Genomic DNA, 21,586 nt, shown 5'->3' on the forward strand with positions numbered 1-21,586 from the left:
ACGCACGGCGCTCCAAATCTCGACACATCAGCTGACCGGATGTAGATGGAAAAGCGAGCAGGAAACAAACCCCAGTGTGTCTGTCTGAGCTTGGGGAAGAAGAGAAGAGAAGAGAAGAGAAGAGTGAGGAATAAGAGGCCGTGAAACGTTATCGTCTTTAGAATCTTATTATATCACACAAGGTCTGGGTAAGAAATCCGTTCCACACACTGTTTTTTCTGTGTCTGTGATTGAATTTGTAGTTATGTGCTGTCGAACGCAGGCCTGCCTCTCGTCAGAGTAATTTTGTTCCCAAAAGCCAAACCAATTCATTCTGCAAAGGGTAAGAGCAAGTGCTTTTAGATCTCTTACGACAAGGCTCTAATCAAAAAAGCAGCTGGATATTCTTATCCTATCAATATTCTAGGATTTCATTCTGTAACCAGACTCCGGGTGTTTGTCTTGTTTTTCAGTTAGCCTTGTACTGTTTTGTCTTTTTGGTTCTGATAGCCTGTCAGCACGCAACCATTGTTTTATCACAGATTTTACGGGTGACTGTTTTTAGGAGATTCTTAAAGTACCTGACTTCATTTTACGAAACACGAAGCCTTGATTTCGACATTTAATGCGAAAGTTTTATTTGCAGGATGTATCTTGTAGATTTGCTCAAATCTGCTCTGAGTAACTCCAGTAATTTCTTACTCGCAGATAATGCCGTCACTGAATTGTTTGGCGAATAAAATATAGTTTGCATTAGAAACCATTAAAAGCATCCATTTGTTTATAGTTTATGTTCAGTAGCCCTTATCTCTCAGACATCAGGACCCCTACTTACAACAACCAATATCTCTCTTCAAAAGCACGTGATGTACTGAGTGAGGATTTTAGCTGATAGTTTGCAGTGTCTGTATTTAGTTCACGACTTTGGGGATATTGTGTTTTTTATTGTTGCGTTTCGACAGTTTCTCCATTTGTTTACTGTAAAAATGTAAGGAATAATGCTTGAATAACGTCAGTCTGAGATCGAGTATGCTAAATTGCACTGCATACCTTGACGTTTATGCTCCTTTTGAAAAAAGTTTTTTGGACCTTGATAAATACTTCACATTTAAAAATAGCCACTTTATATTGTTTTAAACGCAATTATTAGTCGAGGCATATAGCAGGATGGAATCATTTTAAATAAAAAGAAAATTGTAGCTCTCCACAGACTGGTTAGATATAGCTTTTATTGCAGAAACACGGTTAGGGACTTATTATTGTATACAGTATATCAGGGATGAACAACCCTGACTCTGGAGAGCCACAGCCCAGCAGGTCCCCCTTACATTATCCATCTTTGAAGACCAAGATTACATGAGAGTATTCATCAATTAAGTAAGTGTTATGATAGTCAAAGCAGGAGTGACCATCTTTGGCCATTGAGAGCTAAGGAGTGCTGGTTTATTTTGAAATAAGATCTACAGTATTCAATTGAGGAGGGCACAGTGGTTAGCACTGGGGTGCTACTTGTGTGGAGGTTGTATGTTCTCCCTGTGTTCATGTTTGGGTTTCCTCTCGCAGTCCAAAGACCTACTGGTAGGTTAATTGGCGTCTTGGACAATTGACCCTGGTTTGAGCGTATACATGTCTGTGTTTGTGTCTGTCTGCCCTGCCAGGGTGCCCTGCCTTGCACCTGTTGATTGCCAGGATTAACTCTGGCTCCCCCATCACCCTGATTTGGATGATAATACCGCTTTGATCCCTGTGCTTTCAGGAGTTGTTTTGTGATAGAGGCTGCATGTGTATTTGATTGTTTTCATTTGAATGTTTGTAGTTTTTTATGTTTGATGTCAGAAATTATTTAATAGATCAAAATGGTAAATATGTTTCTAGTAAGATAAGTTCTAACAGTGGAAGAAATGAAAATAGACTATGGATTGCAACCCTGTAGCCCTTTTGCCTTAATGGTAAGCCAGAAGTTACTGTATATAAGTGTTAGACCCTTCGTTTGTTGTAGTCTGGTGATTTTGGGCCTGAAAAGTTTCTTTTCTTCTTTCCCCAGTAGATGACCGTGACAACATGAGTGTGAAAGCTTTTGAACTTGTTCTCGCGGTAGAGCGAGAGCTCCTGATGGGAGACAAACCCCGCATCAACATAGAGTGCATCGAGTGCTGTGGCAAAAACATCTACATTGGGACCAATGACTGCTTTCTCCACCACTTCCTGCTCGAAGAGAAGAGTTCATCAAAAGGGAACCCGGCCTTCGCAGCTCAAAAGCAACTGCAGAGACATCTGGGTCTCAAAAAGCCAGTGAATGAGCTGAAGGCAGCTTCTGCCCTGAATAGGCTAATTGTACTCTGCGACAACACCATAATGGTTGTCAACATGCTGAACTTGGAGCCTGTTCCGTCCGGGGCCAAAATCAAAGGTGTTGTCACTTTTACTGTGAATGAGAACCCTGTCAATGGTGACCCCTTCTGTGTGGAAATTGGTGTTATTTCCATCAAGAAAAGGACCATACAAATTTACATGGTTTATGAGGATCGTGTTCAGATTGTTAAAGAATTGTCCACCCCAGAGCAGCCGTCTGCAATTGGTCTGGATGGCTATTTCCTGTGTTTGGCACTAACAACACAGTATATCATCCTTAACTACAACACTGGAGCTTCTCAGGACCTTTTCCCCTATGACAGTGAAGAAAGGAAACCTATAGTTAAGAGAATAGGAAGAGAAGAGTTCCTGTTAGCTGCACCTGGAGGTTTAGGTAAGTCCTCTATTAGACCACAAATTCTCAGTTTTACATATTTGTTTTGTGTTACACAAGAGTAGGCTGTCTAGGAGGTACATACTGCTTTGCTAAAGCAAAAAGAGGCACAAACATTTATAGCAATAAAAAACACAATAGAAGAAGTAATATCAACAGTGAATTTGTATGTCACATTCATAAATGTGATCAATTTGGATATAACTCTCAAATAAAACTCATAAGAAAACTTAAAATCTTTTTGTGTGAATGAATTGTTTACTTACTAAGCCTATATCTTGAAGATTTTAGAATTTTGGGAATGTAGATAATGTTAAAGTTTGCCACAATTCTTCCATAAATGATTTAAGAAAAGGAGGGTAGCACGAGTGAATATTTGTTTTGCAGTTCAGTGAGTGACAAAGTTTTTCTCTGTGCTAAAGGCACACTTGTATTTATTTCTTTATCTTTTGAGTGAGGTCAAAATCTGTAGCTACAGCTGTTTGTGATGGAAGAGTGCTGGATTATTTTATTGTAGATATGCAAGTTGTACCAAAGAGAGTAGAAAGATCACCGTTTTGTCAAATGAAGTGTAGATTACATTTAGTTCATCATGCAGTGTACTATTCTATTTTGTGAGCTCTGTATATTTCACTTTGATTTTCCACACCTATTTATTCTTTATTTCCCCTATTGCTTCCATTTCATTAATGCATGAAGCACAACGTTAAGTTGTGTACTGATCATCAAAAGAAACGTAACCCTATGCTTGTATTTTTAGAAAAATAAAGTATATGACTTTTGGATATTGCTCAAATGTTTTGGTGTCATTTTGATCAATCGATTATGCATTAGTGATTGTTGGGTTAGCACTGGTGAAAATCTAGGAGGAAAACCAAATGATCCAGTGAACTCTGTGTATTAAGAGAACCGCACCTTCATGCAATTGGTATGTTCCACCTCCACCTCATGTGGAGTTGTTAGAAGAGGAATTCCACTGTGGCCCAGCTGTGCCACAGAACCCCACTTGCAGTGATTTATGGTGTCCTAACTACCCTGTGCTGTGTTGATGAGGCCTATGGATTTCTCTGTTTCCTGTGGGCTCATCCTGATGCGACAACATTACAGAAAGTCGTTGCACATCCTTATGGTGCTCAACACATTTCTTGCAATATGAAGATGTTCTAGGTGCACAGTGGATACCCTTCTTGTCAGACATTGAATATGTACGGGATGTGCTGGGGTCATGTGTAGCATCTAGGGCTCAGAGACCAGTGAACAGATACATGCCTGTCCAGACTCTACAAATGGAATGGCACAGAATCCCACAAGACACCATCCACAACCGGGTGCAATAGATGTGTTGCTGAGAGCTGCATCAATACTAATGTATTGCTTCCAGCTGTGGCCACATGCTAATAGCCTTTGACCTTCGCAGTACACACCCCTGTTGATGTACACACTCCTATAAATGACAGATGTTAGTCAGCAATGAACTTGGCTTTTTTGTTCAATAAATTGTCTGTGCTCCTGACAATTTATGAAAGTTACTATGAATCTGTTGTAGTTATAAGTAATGAGTGTCTTCTGATGCATGGTATCTTTCTCATTTGATCTTTCTTTAACATGTTCTTTACTATGTAGAAATCGCAAGTAATTTGTTACCTAACAAGCTGTAGATTTTTTTACTTTATAAAGCAATATTTATGCTTTATCTTTACAGCATATACTAGTATGGTCTATATACTATATTGATACTAGTGCATAAGTAGGAGTTTTTTGTCAACATTATTAAATATTAAATACAATGTGACTGATTTAGTTATATAGACGGTTTTTCAGTCATTTCAAAGTCGTATTTAATAAAGTACTTGTCCAACATGTAAAACATAAAACTTTTCCTGTGTACTCCTGCCTGCACTAATGTAGCCATGTTATCCCATTCCATAAAGCTGCATCACTCAAAAAAAAAGCTCATTGTTACAGTTTCAAGCTGTGGAGAACAGAAGAATTGTCTACACATTGACTATTCAAGTTAGGACTGTGCCCTAACTTCATCCTTCTCGCAGTATGAAGTAAAAAATATGGGTTCTAAGGGTTAAAACATATTTTTGTTTTTTTAATGTATTTTTCAGGAATGTTTGCCACAGCTGCAGGAATTTCTCAGAGAGCCCCTGTTCGCTGGTCAGAGAATGTGATTGGAGCTGCTGTTTGTTTTCCCTATGTGGTGGCTCTGGATGAGGGATTTATCACTGTGCATAGCATGCTTGACCAACAGCTGAAGCAAACCCTTTCTTTTAGGGATGGACATATATTACAGGATTTTGAAGGTACTTCACTCTTCTGTATAAAATAAAGGATTACCAGCCAGCATTTGCTCCAAAAGTGTTCATTGTAATCATCTGTATATTTCAAATTTACCTACATTTTGTCATACAATGATATCATAGTTCTCTTAAAGCTACAAACATTTGCTGAAGTGTTTTCAAAGATTCAAAGCTTAGAAAGCTTTTGGTCCTGTCCTTATATTGGAAAGCCTTGAACAGTTGTAAGGTATGTTAGGCATTCATTCAATGGTAAGTATAGCGATAGCTGTTTTTTTGTACTTTCACTTGACAAATTTGTCAGCTGTTAAAAGTCAGGAATTTAAAGTCCAGACATTATAATATATTCAGAGTTCCCGATATGCTCATGTAGCACCCAGCCCTAATATTCCTGTGTCTTCCTGAAAATTGTTCACATCTATTTTACAGTTGCCCCACTTACTTCGTTTTTCTGTTGACATGCTTGTTTTGTGTATTCGCAATGTCAATTTGTGCCTAGTTATTTTCATATATTTCACTGGTTGGAGGTTTATTTAGATTATGGTTGTTTACAAAGGAGGCAGAACCACGTGTTCAAAAGTCAGGTGTGACGCCTGGTAAAGTTGCTCTTTAATCAGGTTCTGTTACTATACCAATTTGCTCCTGTGGAGTGTTGTGCAGTCTCTACCCAAATTCTTGAACCGGGTTTTTTGCTGGTTTTATCTAGCTCATGCATGCTGTTCTGGGGTCAGTTTGTTAACTCGACTTTTATCTTGCCTTTGCTTTGGAACTGATTAAACTGCTGTTGCAAGCTTGATTTCTGTGTTTTATACGGGGCACACACTGGTTTCCAGATTTTCATTCCCTTTCTTTCTGATGGCACTGGTTGTAACTCCTCGTTCTATCCATGTTGTTTTATGGTAGTCCTATTTTTTGTTTTACCACAGGGAAGGTGGTTTTAACCACCACAAAAGCAGTATATGTGCTGGTACCCTTGCCTTTGGAGAGACAGATCCAGGACCTTTTGGCCAGTCACAGAGTGGAAGAAGCTCTCGTCCTGGCTGAGGGAGCCCGAAGAAACATTCCTAAAGATAAATTTCAGGTCTTTTTTTTATATGTTTTTCAACTGCATTAGTGTTCCATTAAATTTTTAGTCTCTTAACTGTCAGAAGCTGTCCCCTACATTGAGTGTCATTTTGAGAGCCATTCCCACATGAATGTATTAATCAAATAGATTATTTAAACAGTAGTTAGGTTTACATATTTTTGGTATTGCATGTTTAGTTTATTGTGAACAATATAGTTGAATTACAACATTAAAGTATTTTCCAAATCTGGAAAAAATCAGTAAGGAAGCATGACGTCATATGCAGTGCTGTGTTTCATAAATTGAAAGGAGTGTGCTCACCTCATGATAGTAAAAATACACATGGAAGAACTATTATATTTCATATAATGTAGATATACATATTTGAAAGCAATTGGTACTGCTGTTGCTAACACGTTTTACCCTCTTTTGTTCAGATAATGTACAGGAGGATTCTCCAGCAAGCAGGATTTATACAATTCGGACGGCTTCAATTTTCAGAGGCTAAAGAACATTTCAGGTGACTTTTCCTTCTATCATTTTGAAACAGTTTTTAATGATTAAAATACTCTTTCACTTTTTTTATTTTTCATTTTGAAATTCGATTAGAGGGGGGAAAGCCCCCTGTTGTAATTGTTTTTTTGAAAAGGGATGTACTTTGTTTTGGAATATGAACTGCAGAGTTGATCTTTAGAATTACAAATGTCTTAAGCATTTAGATAGTGTCCAATTAAATGGCCTGTGAATGTTAAAACGTACTCTGCAATAGTCTGTCATCACTAAGCCAGGGTACAGTTTTGATTCTTTTGATTAGATTATATTCCATGAAATGTTGATTTACTTGAAAGCCTTTAGGTCTGGATATGTATTTTTGTTCAGCTTTTTTGATGTGATCCTTACAGGAAGGGCCATCTGGACGTGCGTGAGCTAATTTCTCTCTATCCTCTGCTCCTGCCTACCACTTCCACCTTCACACGCTCGCATCCTCCTCTCCACGAGTTTGCAGACCTCAACCACCTCACGCAGGGAGACCAGAAGAAGATCCTCAAGTGCAAGAGGTTCCTCATCAGCTATCTGAGCGAGATCCGCAGTACGGAAGTAGCCAATGGATACAGGGATGACGTGGACACTGCGTTGCTGAAGCTGTATGCAGAAGCAAACCATGAAAGCCTGCTGGATTTGTTAGTTTCTGAGAATGCTTGTGTCCTAATGGACAGTGTTCCTTGGCTGGAGAAACACAAAAAGTATGTCAATAAGGAGACATTTTTTCCTTAACAATCTATTGGTTTATAACACAAACTGGTGACTGGTTTAGAAACAATTCCTTAATATGAGCTGTGAATGTAAGTCAGTGATGCTATTTTCTTTTAAAACCATAACAATTCTATTATGCTGTGCTTTCATGACTGTAAACACATTTATATTTGTGGTTTCTAACCATTCAGGGATGGGTTTATCAAAATAACTATTCTGAGATACCAAGAACACATTGAATTATTACTTCTGTATTAGTTCAGCATTCATAGTTATAGGAATATTTTTATGGTAGTATAGAAGTATTTTTATAGAAACACTTTCATAAAATGTTGCATTTATAAAATAAGTGCTAGAGATTTAAGAACGTGAGAAGTTGCAGCATATTCCGGTAAAAAAACGTTCATACAATATGCTGTAAGTCATAAAATCTTTAAAAATACCAGTTTAAAGTATATGTTGAACATGTCTTTGTAAATTACTTATTACACAAGCTCTATAATCTATTCATTTCACAGAAGTTTGGAATATTTAGATTGGGCCAGAGAGTTTACAGTTAAACAAAAGCTTTTGGTACCATTAGTTGTACAAGCCATCGATTTATGTATAGATCTAATCTTTTAATATGTATTAATGTATACTACTTATGTATTGTGATGATTGCCACCATCAGATGATGATGTGCGTGTGTATAGTGTTATAAGGTGGTTTATGAATATAATGTAAACATGAGTATAAAAAAGTAAAAGGTCTTTATGGTTAAATATTTAGTTATTGATTGACTAAGACCTGGACTGAATATAAACATCAGCACACTGCTGATTCCAGGAAGCAAAGTACGAAGCAATATAAACATGGTGCCAGTTAAAAAGTCATTGATGATTCACTCTCACCTTGTTTATATAAAATAAACCGTAATGACAGTATTTGGTGATCCCTTTAAAGGAAACATCTGTGATAACAAGGCAGCCTCTTAGTAAGATAAGATCACTTTATTGGCCATATATAATTTCTTAGGAATTTGTCTTTTCGCATACCTCAACTTGCTCTCCATGAGACACACAGACAGGGAGAGAAGCTTGGGGTCAGAGTGCAGGGTCAGCCATTTATATGGCACCCCTGGAGCAGTTGGGGTTAAGGGCCTTGCTCAGGGGCCCAACAGAGTAGGGTTCCTCTGCCGGCCGCAGGATACGAACCGGCAGCCTTCCAGCCACAGGCGCAGATCCTTAACCACAGAGCCACCACACCGCCCCCAGTGCAGTAAGGCCTGCGCTGTGGAGCAGGCTGCACAAAACTCCACATAAAACTAATAGGTTCTATAAGTTTTAATAAACACATGATTCTAAAGATAATACTAAAATACATTTTCTGTTTTTCATTTTCAGGTTTTTTGCACTTGGACTTCTCTATCATTACAATGGTCAAGATGATGCTGCAGTGCAGGTATTAAATTTTTAGCATTTGCATTTTGAGCATTTAGCACATCCAATTGGAAATTGTATTATTAATACTGTGGCACTATCTAAAAAAGGGATATTCTGTGTATCAATGCTGTCACAGTGTGCATCCCACTCACTCTTAAACAATTAGATCTTTAACCAGTATACAGTATTTTATATGCAACCCAGTGCATATCAGTATATAAGTATATTTAAATAACTTATATATTCAGATAACGTATGTTGTGTATTCTTTAAATTAACCCCATTTAGTTACCTTTGACTTAAAAAACTTTAAGACTAAACAGTCTTTAAAAAACATGTAATATAGCCTCTAATTTAATTTAATTTAATTTAGTCTCTGAGATCAGATCAAAGTTCACATGATGTTTCTTGAAGTGACCTATGTAGTCACTTATGGAAAAAACATACAACATTAAATGAGAACATTTTACTTAGAACTGTGAAGAATCAGCATTTCTTCAATTAAAACAGTTGGTAAGACCAGTGCACCTCTCATGATGGTGTAGGGTGGTAAACGTCTTAATCCATGCTGTGTAGTACATTCTTATTCTATATGAATTGTTGAATCTGTATACCTCCCAGATGAGGTGGCATTCTTTGGAGCATCTGCTGTTCTTTCCTTTCTCCACACTTAATCCTTTTCACACTTAGGAAAAGCTTCATATTTGTCTTTTCAGTCACTATAATCCCATATTCTCCTGGCTCTCCTAGCAAATTGTGAGGCATAGAAGACTGGAACTGGTTCATAAGCAAGCATATAGCTAATGAATCCAAGGAGTTTATCGGGGGTAAAAATTGAATATCTCAGGCTGGTCAAGTCAGTCTCCAGGTTTAAATCCAAGTGGGCATGCATTTTTCACACTGAAAAAAATTCAAGTCAGAACTTTTCAAGTGTAATCACTAAACAGCATCTCATACAGTATATAGACTTTATGCAGTTATTGTGTGAAAGGGACAGGCAACCTATATGGAAGATGTATATGTATATGGATGTATATCTCCCATCCATACATCCATTTTCTTACCACTTTATTCAATACCAGATCATGGGGGAGCCAGAGGATATCTTGGCACAAAACGGGTGCAAGGCAGGGTACATCCTGGAGTGGATACCAGTCCATTGCCGATGATCATTGTACCAGTGTGCCTTCCCATATTGATCTTCTGATCACTAATTCAATTTGCTTGAGTGCAAAGCAAACTATTAATATTATATATAATTTATATATATTATATATATAAACAATTTGATTTAACTGACCCAGTAATTTTATTTGGCACTGTAGTTTACACACTGGTCATCATATGTCATGTATGTCACATCTGTTTTAATTTATATTCTGACATTTTCTTAAACAGTGTAAACATTTTAAGATGTGCTTATCTCCGGGTTGCTGCTTTGCAGTCTAGTTCTGCTGATTGGCATTTGATCAAATCATTTATAGAATGCAAAGTGTGTAGCACATTTTCTTTTTCAGGTTAAGATTCTCATGTATGAAAAAAAAAAACTAACCAGAGCTTGTGTGTGTGTAGCTTGATATAGGTCCCTTTAAATAATTCACTCAATGTTTCATTTCCTAATCTCCTTTTTCAATAAAGGGAGTTGAACTGGCATTTCATTTTGTCTTTGCATTCTTGCTTCATTCCTTCAGCGAAGAGCCAAGTAGAACACTTGTAAACATTTGTAACTGCAATTGGATTTACTATTTCTCCCTCGGTGATGTCTCTCTCTCCTGGATTTTCTAGCTTTGGATGCAGATAGTGAATGGAGAGCTCCACGATGATACCCGAGCTGATCTGTATGAATACATAGTGGATTTCCTCACCTTCTCCTCCAAGCAAGATCTAATATGGAAATATGCGGATTGGGCTCTGCAAAAAAATGAAAAGGTCTGTATTATTATGTAAAGTATGATAAACACTGTTTATACCTATGTTCCCTACAGATCTTTCTTCCTGTAATTCTTTCTCTTTCCTTCTTGCCGTCTCTTAAGTGACTATTTTTGGTCTCTTTTGGACCCTTCATTGCTGAACATTTAACTTGTCTCTAGAAATGATCAAATTAAGAACAAAACACACAGCCTAGTGCTTTCTCATTCTCTCCAAGATGTTGAAAGGTGTGTAAGATAAGTGGCAGAGAATCAAATATCTATGTTGTCATAATGATATAAAAATATTGTATTATACAAAGACGTATATTATTGATCAAGATTGTGTCTTAGAAGGTATCAAATCACATTATGAACTAATTGAGACATTTTGTATTGTTAACTATGATGCCCACGGCACTATGCACAGAAAACCCTTGACAAATAACTATGTTGTATTTGTAATAAGACCTTTTTACTCAATGGACATCTTCATTACTTGGTTACTGTAGACTGTAACTTGGAAACTCTTAAATTCAAGAACATGGGAAGGCTTTTTACCTAACTTTTCTGAGCATCAAGTGATAGAAAAATCACAAAATCTGGGCTCATGTGAATCTTATCTTGTCTTTTGTCTACATTAGGTTGGTGTTCAGATTTTTACAAAGAGACCAGAGGATGAAGAGAAGAAAGGCAAACTGAATCCAGACAATGTCATCAAATGCCTACATAAATATTCACAAGCCATCATTTTGTATCTTGAACACCTTGTTTTTGAAAAAAACATTCAGGTAATGATTTAAATTATTTTTGTTGTCACTGTTTGACAAAACATTCAAGGTTCCAGAGGAACTCCTGGCTTTGTTTCTGTCTCAGATACAGAATTTAGTATATATTTGGACTTTCTTTTATTTATTTAAACCCCAGAAAGGGGGAAAAAGAAAAAGGGAGGGAAATGTAGTTAGACACAACATGAAACATCATCATTTTATGCATTTCCTAACTTTACATAATGTTACTCAGTAGACTAGACACAACCTTCTAGACCTAACACTCTTCAAGTTGTAATTTTTGTAAGTCAGGAATAGTTATGGTATGATCCATTAATGCTTCAATGAACACTCCAATTACATCTTAAATATTCATTAGTGGTATACATTTTTGGAGTGTTTTTTTAACTTTGTATAGTGCTTTGGATTTCCACATATGTGTACTTCAGTGGATCTTAATTCATCCAATACTGAAGAATTACAGCACCTACCTGGTGATGGATAGCAGCTTTTCTGTGCCAGCAGCCACACAACATAGCTGATCAGGAGGAGAAGTAAATAATTAAAATTTGGGTAAAGGGTAAATTTATGGAGCCTAGAATATGCAGGATCAGAGTGGAATTAAACCAGAACATGGGATTATCATCCCTACTCTCATGAATAGTTTTCTGGAATCTTTATTCGTCATGTAGTCCAGATCTTTCTTCTGAATGTTGGCACCTTTTATAGCAATTTCCCCTGTCCCCAAACTGGGGCATCAGTTTTGAACATTCTGTCCCACAGTGCCACTTACAGACACACAAACACCTGTATTATGATGTTATAGTAGCAGCTATAGTACTGGATTTAGAAGTTTTCCTTCCCAATGTTGACCTAATTGAACTAATTGTGCTTAGCTTTTGAGATATAGCAAGATCAGGGTACAAAGTGGTGAAACATTGGGGTATGGTATGTTACCCTAATAATGCTGTTAAAGATTCAAGCTTTGTCTTGTACGAGATATGTGGAATGGATTCCTTTCATCTGTAACCTTACTTATAATCCTTGGTATGGTTGATAGACGCAAGCCCTTTGAACTAACCTGTTGTGCACATCCATCTTGAACCTTGGACTCACTTCATCAGCACAAAGTTAATGATACTAAGGTACTTTTGCAGCGCTGCTTTACTGCAGACAGATTGTTCTGTTCTCTGTTTCTGTGCATAGAAGGAGAAGTTCCACTCTCACTTGGCTGCCCTGTACCTTGATAGAGTGCTGCAACTGCATTCCCAAAGTGAAACACCCTCAGAAGAGCTGAGCTCTTCCAGGACAAAGCTTCAGAACCTGTTGCAGAAGTCCAACCTGTACAGGGTGCAGTTATTGCTAGGTAAGGAGTCATTATCAGAGCTGATTATGCAGTATTATTTAATCTGAGGTTTTAGGAATTCTAATTTATAGTGTTATAAGACGTGTAGTTAAGACACTCATTGTAATATTTTGCTTAATCTGCAAGTGTTCATATGGTAGTTTATACAGCAATTATGGAAAGTTATACCCATTAAAGTTACAATTATAGTGACAAATGAGTTAATGTGTCATTGGTATTTGTACTGACCATATGCTGAATGCCTCGTGTAGCTTGAATACATGTGTTTTTTGTACTGTGAAAATTCTGGTACTTGCAGATTCATAATATGCTAACCATGTTTTAATATAACTTTTCTGTAATATGCAATACCGATCACTAAAGAAATACACACAGTTTTTACTTTTTGGTATCCATATAATAGTGCTCAGACTGTTTTGTTGAAGTTGCCATGTGTATTGTTGGCTTCCTCATCCTAATGTGGAAATTGTCTGACTGATTTCCTTGTCTAATGTATAATTTGTGAGTTGCTATAAATGTAATTGATATTTACTTTTATTGTATCCTTTATTGTACCTATACAGTGTGTTAGAAATAATAACTTAAAATTAGTTCCTGAATCGATGTTATTAGAAAGAAAATGTTTTCCCTCACATTATGCTGCTCCAGTGTAAACTCTTTACTTTTATGGGCTTGCCACGGTACCCTTATATGAAAGTATCTGATGATGTTCTTCTAGTTCTTGTAAATCAAACATCAAAGTTTCTAATATTAGATCTTGGTGTATGTCTTGGTACAGTACAGTCTTGGTTTGTTACCATCTTAAACCAAAATTACCCTTGCTATACCATATTTACAGAAAATTAAATCTTTCCCTTTTATTTTCCGCCCTTAAATGTACCATTGATTTCTGATTATATTTCTTTTACACTAATTTAAATATTTTTTCAAATATTTAAAATGGCAAACATTTATTGAACGACAACTAAATCTAAATTGCCTATGAGCCAGACAGCTTGATCCAGGAACAAATCCGGGTAATAAATTCTTATCTTTTGGTATGAAATGCAAACAAATGGAATATTGAGTTTTCAATGCACATAGAAATAAATGGTTAGCTTTGCAAATATTTACCCCGAAGTTACAATAAACCTTTAGTTCTTTCTCCATATGATGTGAATACAGCATTTCTTGTTTAGTCCTGCTGTATGGAAAAAAAATATTTTGATTTTACTTTTAAATACATTTCAGATTCAAGTTATTTTTTTCCTAAAAAAATAAATAGGTCACAGTTCTCTGTGGACATTAATAAGAGTCACCAAACAACATACATGTTGGCCTTTCTACTTGAGAAAATCCTCTTTGATTCTAATATTTTAATCCTTAAAAACACTTTTGGAGTTTTGGGGAATTCAGATGCCATTTCTGTAGAATGCCAATTGTTTATTTGCATTAAGACATTAATGTAAATTTAGATTGTTTGAATACATTATGTTTTTTTAATTTTAGGTCTATTTCCTCAAATGAAATATTTATGGATAGCATGAGTCAGTGCATGCTTCCTGCCTTTGATTTACGTACTTGACACTTGTATTTCTAATAATAAAAAGCTGATGAGATAATATGAAGCCATAAAATTCAGTGTTTCGAGCGATTTGGAAGATAGTGTCACACTTGTATCTAAGTTGTTCTGATATTTTGCAGGTAAAATTAAGGACACAGATCTGAAGTTTGAGTGTGCAATACTGTACGGAAAGCTGGAGGAGTACGATAAAGCACTTCATATCCTTGTTCATCAGCTCAAAGACTTCCAAGCTGCAGAAAGATATTGTCTGTGGGCCTCCGAGGACAAAGATCCATCCTACAGACAGCGGCTTTTTCACATGTTGCTTGCACTATACATGGACCCTTCTATCTCCAATGATGCCTTAGTAATGGCTGCTGTGGACCTATTGAACAGGCATGCAGAGGTCTTCGATGCAGTTCGTGTTTTAAGACTTGTTCCAGAGAGCTGGTCAGTCCAGCTTCTCTGTCCCTTCCTTAGTGGAGCCATAAGGGAAAGCATGCATTCCAAGCGCATGTCTCAGGTCGCACTGGGATTAGCAAGATCAGAGAACATCATTCACAAGCATGAAAAGGTAAGTCTTTGTGCCATTACAGCCTGCTTTGATTATACATTTAAGTCAGTGAACTTTCTTTAGAACTTAACAAATGACATTGCACTGTCGATGCCAAAAGATTATAGTGATGATTGGGTGGAATGTTTTTATTACTGTGCATAAAGGTATAAGTAATTTGCAAATACCTTTGTCTGCAAAGGGTATTAACCAGTTACTTCAGTCCATCAGCATCAACTTCAGCTTTTTTGTGTTTGGCAAAGTGTTAGAGGATTGGTTGTCAGTGTCTGCAATCAGTAATAAAGCACTTCATTAAGCTTTACTTATAAAATAAAACATGTGAAATGTGGAATTTATTAGAATATAGCACATGCTTTTTGGTGTTCTGATGGAACAATCAGAATGTAACTGTACTTAGTTGTGGTGTTGCCAGAATTCTCCTAGTGAGGTAGATGTAGTATATTTTTTCACCAAACTTGAAAAAATTGGTGGTACCCAAAGGTTTTGTCAGCTTGTTCATTTCTTTCACTTTCTCACATCCCTTACCACCTGACTTTGCCACTAGTGCAAAGATGTTAATAACAGTATTTTGAATACAGTTTGGTGAAACTCATTCTTTGGATACTTATTTGGTTATGAATGAGTCCCAAAACCATTATGGAATATGGGCTTTTGCCAAAACCCAGGTGATTGAGAACTATTTACAGTTTTATGACACCCAGTCCTGTTTTGTGTCATTTTAAAATTGCTTGATTTGAATCACATTTGTCCCGTGTTTTTCCTCTACAGATGAAGTCTAAAGGTGGTCCGATTTTCTTGTCTGAGAAGAAAGGCTGCCAGTTGTGTCATAACACATTCAGTGAGCCTGAGTTTGTGTTTCACCCCAGTGGCATTCCAATCCACACTCACTGTGCAGCCAAGAGGAACAGAGAGTCTCCTAGCAGGAGGCAATATCCAAATGTCAACAACCATACCTGAAACAACCATTTCTTACTAAACTCTTAATCCTTCTTGCAAACATTTCTGAAAGACAAGAAATGGAGCTTGATCAGCATTGGTAAAGCACTGAAAAGCACAGAGGAGAACTGCTGTCAACAGGTGAACTTCAAGCACTCAGCCTTTATACATGGACAAGTCTTGTGTAAACCCGAAACTATTTATTCTATGTTCCTATCCATATAAACAGTGAGACTGAATAACTGTGAATGCTTTCTTCCCCTCCTGACAATTCCATCCCAGTGAAATTGCAGAACAAGAAATTAAACTTTTATGATAAAAATAAAACAAAGGGCTGTGCCAGGTCTGTGCTAACGTCTTCTGTTCCATTACCTCTATAGTGAGACATCCTTCATGTGGTTTCTTCCTCCTTTGTCAGCCCCCTGCTTGATCCTGTCCGTACGTATTGATTGTAGTGTCTTGATATACAGCAAAACATTAATTCTTTGAGCTTCCATGAAGTTCCTAATTGTGCAATGAAAGTAAAGCACCTGCAATATTTTGTTCTTAAAAAGTAGTTAAAGTGTTGGGGAATGACATTATAACATCTTTCACTCATGACAGTGGAAGGCAAAAGTGACTTGTGCTCCCAGCATTTTTACAGTCTGCTTTTACTATGCTTCCCTTTTTTGTGTAGTTTTCAGTGTCAGATTCATGCTTCACCTTGCTTTGGACAACTCACTCTTGAGGAAGGGGGTTTGGAGACTGCAGATCATTCTCCAGTCTGGCAGTGCAGTCTGACCCTCTTATAATGCATTGAATTTCAAGAGGATGATGGGTAAGCTTTGAGACTAGAACAGTTTGAAACGTGGATGATATGCAAGGCACTTTCAAAGTCTTTCAGTCACTGCTGAAAATAATATTTCTGCATCAGCACTCTTATTTGTCTGAAAGTGACATTTTTATGTGCATCATTTATGTGTCTGTGATACGTTTTGTGTACCCAGTGATTTAAAGTATATTGACTTAATAGTCAAAATAGTCTTCTCATATTGAATACTGTATAACTAGTCTGCATTACAAATTTTAGCTGTTGTCAGCAGCAAAGAATGTTACTTACAACAAACTCCTTCCTTAACTCTTGGGTATGTAGAAGACAATGTTTTCCTTCCTTGGGTCCCCAGCCAAGATCAGGAGGACACTGAAGAACCTTCTACAGTAAATGACTATTACATATACTAATATGTTCAGTGTGGTAACAAATCATCCCTGTGTTTTACTTTCTGTGACTAAGTGTTTAAGCTTTTATTCTCAGACTAAGCTTGTATTCCAGTCTTAATCTGATTTTTTTAAGGAGGTATTGTTTCAGTTGTCTTTTCTTGTAATGAAGATATCAGGCTTTTAATTTAAGATGTTTAAGCTCAAAAGTAGATCTTTTGTCCCTGTTTGAAATGTTCTGCATTTCCCTTTTCTGTTGCACTTTCCTACACTTTGATCTGTCCTTGAGCTACAGTAGTATGTTTGTATCAAGTGAAATGGCTGCTTTTGAGGAGGAGGTCTCATATCCCAGTGCTGCTGCTGCTGGGTTAAGGTGTTTAAATTGCCAAATTTACCGTCCTTATTTCTTTTAATTGCAAGTATAAACCATATTGCCTACACTGACCAATTTCCATGAAAACATTAGACCCAGGTTAATGCACTTTTTATTTCCATTTGATTTTCTCCTGAAGTTGTTAAAAGTATTTTTCTGTCATATCTGGGTGCTTTGGATGCAGAAAGCAGGTGCATGAGTTTATATATTATACTGTATATCCTATCTGTATCTTAACCTCAGTACTATTACAGGATATCAAGGGTGTTAAAGGTTTGCTGGGCTAATATTGTATTTGTTAGCATGAGAAAGATATTTGGGTTTTCATTTTAGTAAATGTAGAAAATGCTGAATCCAAAGTTTACAGAGAACAGAGAAGTAAACACAGAAACAGAATATCTACTCTTAAGTCTAATCACATTTCCCTTTGAAACTATTCACCTACAAATGGCTTCCTTAGGGAAGACAAAAATATAGATTTGCCATGTTATACAACTGATGGATTTTGACATTCATTAAAAAGACCGTACCTGCTGGGAAATAGCAGTATAATAGACAATATTTCCCCCATTGCTTTCCTTTGGCAATTATACAGTCAGACATTAGCTCTGGGCATTTTGATTCTGCATCAGTAACCTTATGGGATACAGTTACTTAATGGTGATACCACTATTATGGTAGTTCAGTCATAGTTTAGATCCATCAGTGATAAAACAGTAATATCTCTGAAATAATTTACATGAAAATTATAAAGAGTCAAACAAAAACAAAAGACGGTATACTTCTGTACACTGTTAAGGTATTTAACTGTGTTTAAGAAGGAAAAATAATAACAGCACATACGTTAATGAAGTGAAATAACCAGTGACAGTAAAATTATTATTCATCCCCGATTTACAGGTTCCAGATTCATCTGCTTGCATAATGCAACACTACATAATCATTACTTGAACTTTATAATTAATGGACTGTTAATGTATCTGTTTGTGATGTACGAGCAATGTGATGAGTACTTCAGTCCTGAATTTAACCTAAGGAAAAACAGGAATTATACATCCCAATTACACTGAAAGTACCATTGAAGGCATCTAAGTAGATCTTGGATTCTATGAATCTAAGTAAAAGCTTAAAGCTTACAAAAAAGATTAAAAGACAGTAAATGAAAAGAGATCACATTTTCAAAAAAATTCAGTTTAAACCTGTAATATTAGATTTTAGCTGCAATGATTTTGTTTTTTTAATGCTGTTGCTTTTTACAGAGCTCTTTCTTAAAACTTAAGGCTGTAACAGCATCTCTGAACAATCTAGCAAATAGTTTTATTGTTAGCCTTAGAAAATATTCACAATGTACTATGTGTAACATCCTGTGTTTCTCTAATACAGATCATGATTAAGATTTATGCATTAAAATATGCATGTTAAATGCAGTCTTTATATCCTGCGTTGTATGCAGAATGAAACATTACTCTTTTGTGTGATATTCATTGTATTCAATGTTAATTACAGATTTGTTTTCATCTGTCCAATGCACTTGTGAATGGAAGATAACTGAAATCATTCTGCCTATTTTTTTCTTTTGGAAAAGGGACTGGACCTTAATACTTGAATTTTTTCAAATAGGATGACAAAGTGATAGCAATTGTTCTGATTATGTGTTGTGGGTTGACTGATAATATCCAGTAAATTATGAAGTTGTGTTTTATTGATACGTTTCTGTATAGTGAAACACTGTAAAAAGTTGCAGTTTTAAATATACTGTATATTGTTTATAACCTGTTGTTTTAGCCTTAACATACTGTATATAATTATGGGTGAAGGCTATAAAATACAGTAAAAGTAATTTAAAAAGCCCTGTTTTATATAGATACCAAAAACATCCCATTTCAAAGGCAGTAAATATGCCATTCTTAATATATTTATATGTTCTGCTTACAATCAGTCAATCAGAACTCTGAACAAAAATAAGCACCCATGCTTTTAAAGAAAAAAAAGTTCTTTAACATGCTAGTTAATGTCTGGGGTTCTGTTTACTAAAATCATCATTCTCACTTAGTCATGCACTACAGTCCATCACAACCATGGTCCTATTGCCCAAGATAGCAGAAGGAAAACCTCTTAATCTTTCGGGAATCCATAACCGTGCCTGTTTCTCCAGCACTCTAAACACGCCAATCATTCTTCCAAGCACCGTACTGTTCCATGCTTACTTAACTTTAAAGCATATAAAACAGGACATTCTAAACATTTTTTTATATCATCTTAATTATCTTTAGTAATCTTTGTTGCTTACTGTTTGAGTACTTTGTGGTTGTATCTTTAATAGCCCTTTTTTGTTTTGAGATGCTGATTGTATTATATATAATTTTTCTGCAGAATTATTTTTTAATATGGCCTACTGTACACGATATACTGCTCTTGAATCTAATGGACAGATCTGGAGGGAAAGACAACCTAGTCCATATTAACACAATTAAAAACACTTTTCAATACTATAGGCTCTGTTTTCTGTTAAATGTTCTATGTGTAGCAGACTGCAACCTTCAGCTTCCAAGGCATTTCTAACTGAAAAATTCAATCTGTCATTTACTCAGTTGCTTGATGAATTAGTTTTAAGTAAACCACGTAACCTTTCACTGAAAACTGGCCTTCAATATGGCAGTTAAATCTGATTTATTTTACTATATGTGCATTGTTTTTTTTAATTCGACAATTTGGTTAAAGTCTATTTACATGTGAAATTACTGTATTAACATCAAAGCCATTTCCCTACAGGAACATGAACCAAAGTGGAGATTTTCTTCCAGTTGAGGTGATTGTTAGTATTTCAAAATGGTTTCATACAGGGTAATGGAAAATCTTTCATCCTCAATCTTATTTATTCAAAACACCATCTTCTCAAAATCCTTTTCCATGTTGCTGTCTTTATATCACTAAACTACTTTATAAATACATACAGATATATTTATACTGTTTGTTGCTTTCTAAATTGATGCCATTGTAGGTGGAATGTACAAATGTAAAGAAATTTGAATAAATTTGAGTAGCTTTATTCTACTGGCCTGTTATTTGTGATTGCTGTTTTACTTTTATTTTATTCTAAGATGTCAAAGTTTCCTTCACTGATCATTGTTTGTGCATCTCAAATCTCGAATTGCAGGACATTTTTGTTTTAGGACCAGCGTCATTACATTGTTATCTGATCTCATAATCTTGGATTAAGCAAGGCTGTGCTCAGTCTGTACTGGCGAGGGACATCTCTTGGCTGAAAAGCAGGTTGTTGGTGAAACAGTAGATGGTATTCTTCCCTCTGCACCAGAATGTCCAAACCAGTATGGTGATCTGGAGTGTTGATCAAAGTACACTTTGGGTTTGTACAGTCCGGCCATCTCAAAGTTCTCCCTTAATTAATTGGCAAAGCAGTTACTCAGTACACTGCTGATCAGACAGAGGAATGGTACTGCTGGAGTAGAAGATCTGCTGTGTATCACTTCAGTGTGAAGTGGGTGCCCTCCTATGTGTAAAATGCTTTGGGATCCTTTGGAATGAAAAGTGCTATATAAAATCAAGGAATTAATTATTGGATATCAAAAGTATGTTGCTGCATCAATATTATTGATAAAGTAAACTTTCTAATCACATAGTTTTTATAGATACAGCATTTTGTGTAGGAGATTTATTGCATTTTCTGCTGAGTCACTAAAATCAACAGATCAGTCTAGAACCATATAGTTAGGCACTTCATGAATGGAAGCCTGCCTCAGTTGTGAGGTTCCTTAGGAAGACATGGAAATATGCCCACACGAGGTGCATATTTCTTTTTAAAACAGTATTACAGCCATGTCATTTTTTAAGGGAAATAATAGGGTTTAGCTGTTTGAATGAACAATATTATTCTTTCAGAATTTAGAAATTCCCTTCTTCGCACTCTAGTGTGAATGTATTCCAGGGGCATTTCTCTTTCTGTAACAAGCAATTCTGCATGATTTGTTTTATGTACCAAATGAGCCTTGTTATAGAAGGAAATATGTAAATGCAATGTGTGATTTTCCTGGCAACTCCATTTCTTGCAGTGTTGGTATGTTTCATGCTGGTTTAGTGGTCTTTTCAAAATGCTCTGCAGAATTGGACACAATTTTTTAATGTCAAAA

At 36.2% G+C, this 21,586-nt stretch overlaps 1 protein-coding gene across 5 annotated transcripts; it reads left to right on the forward strand.

The window, feature by feature from the left end:
* Positions 1-24: 24 nt before the first annotated feature.
* Positions 25-20,487, forward strand: tgfbrap1 (transforming growth factor, beta receptor associated protein 1). 5 transcript variants are annotated; one of them, XM_088597524.1, is made up of 12 exons: positions 25-188; positions 2,024-2,725; positions 4,840-5,034; positions 5,955-6,109; positions 6,532-6,614; positions 6,997-7,338; positions 8,734-8,791; positions 10,558-10,701; positions 11,324-11,470; positions 12,656-12,815; positions 14,499-14,932; positions 15,701-20,487. In XM_088597524.1, exons 2-12 carry the CDS (start codon positions 2,041-2,043, stop codon positions 15,887-15,889), a joined length of 2,592 nt encoding a protein of 863 aa, XP_088453650.1. In that variant the 5' UTR covers positions 25-188; positions 2,024-2,040; the 3' UTR covers positions 15,890-20,487. The 5 variants fall into 5 exon arrangements, with proteins under 5 accessions (XP_088453650.1, XP_088453655.1, XP_088453662.1 ...); XM_088597529.1 differs by having other exon boundaries at positions 43-188; positions 2,027-2,725; XM_088597536.1 differs by having other exon boundaries at positions 49-182.
* The last annotated feature ends 1,099 nt before the right edge of the window (positions 20,488-21,586 follow it).

The sequence above is a fragment of the Lepisosteus platostomus genome, chromosome 2, assembly GCF_059453375.1.
Source record: "Lepisosteus platostomus isolate fLepPlt1 chromosome 2, fLepPlt1.hap1, whole genome shotgun sequence".
In the NCBI taxonomy this organism is placed as follows: Eukaryota; Metazoa; Chordata; class Actinopteri; order Semionotiformes; family Lepisosteidae; genus Lepisosteus; species Lepisosteus platostomus.

What these genes read in the sequence shown, in the direction of transcription:
- tgfbrap1 (XM_088597524.1), top strand. Translation starts at nt 2,041, where the DNA reads ATGAGTGTGAAAGCTTTTGAACTTGTTCTCGCGGTAGAGCGAGAGCTC. An exon ending in TTCCTAAAGATAAATTTCAG is followed by an intron (nt 6,110 to 6,531) that starts GTCTTTTTTTTA and finishes TCTTTTGTTCAG; the next exon opens with ATAATGTACAGGAGGATTCT. An exon ending in TCATTCACAAGCATGAAAAG is followed by an intron (nt 14,933 to 15,700) that starts GTAAGTCTTTGT and finishes TTTCCTCTACAG; the next exon opens with ATGAAGTCTAAAGGTGGTCC.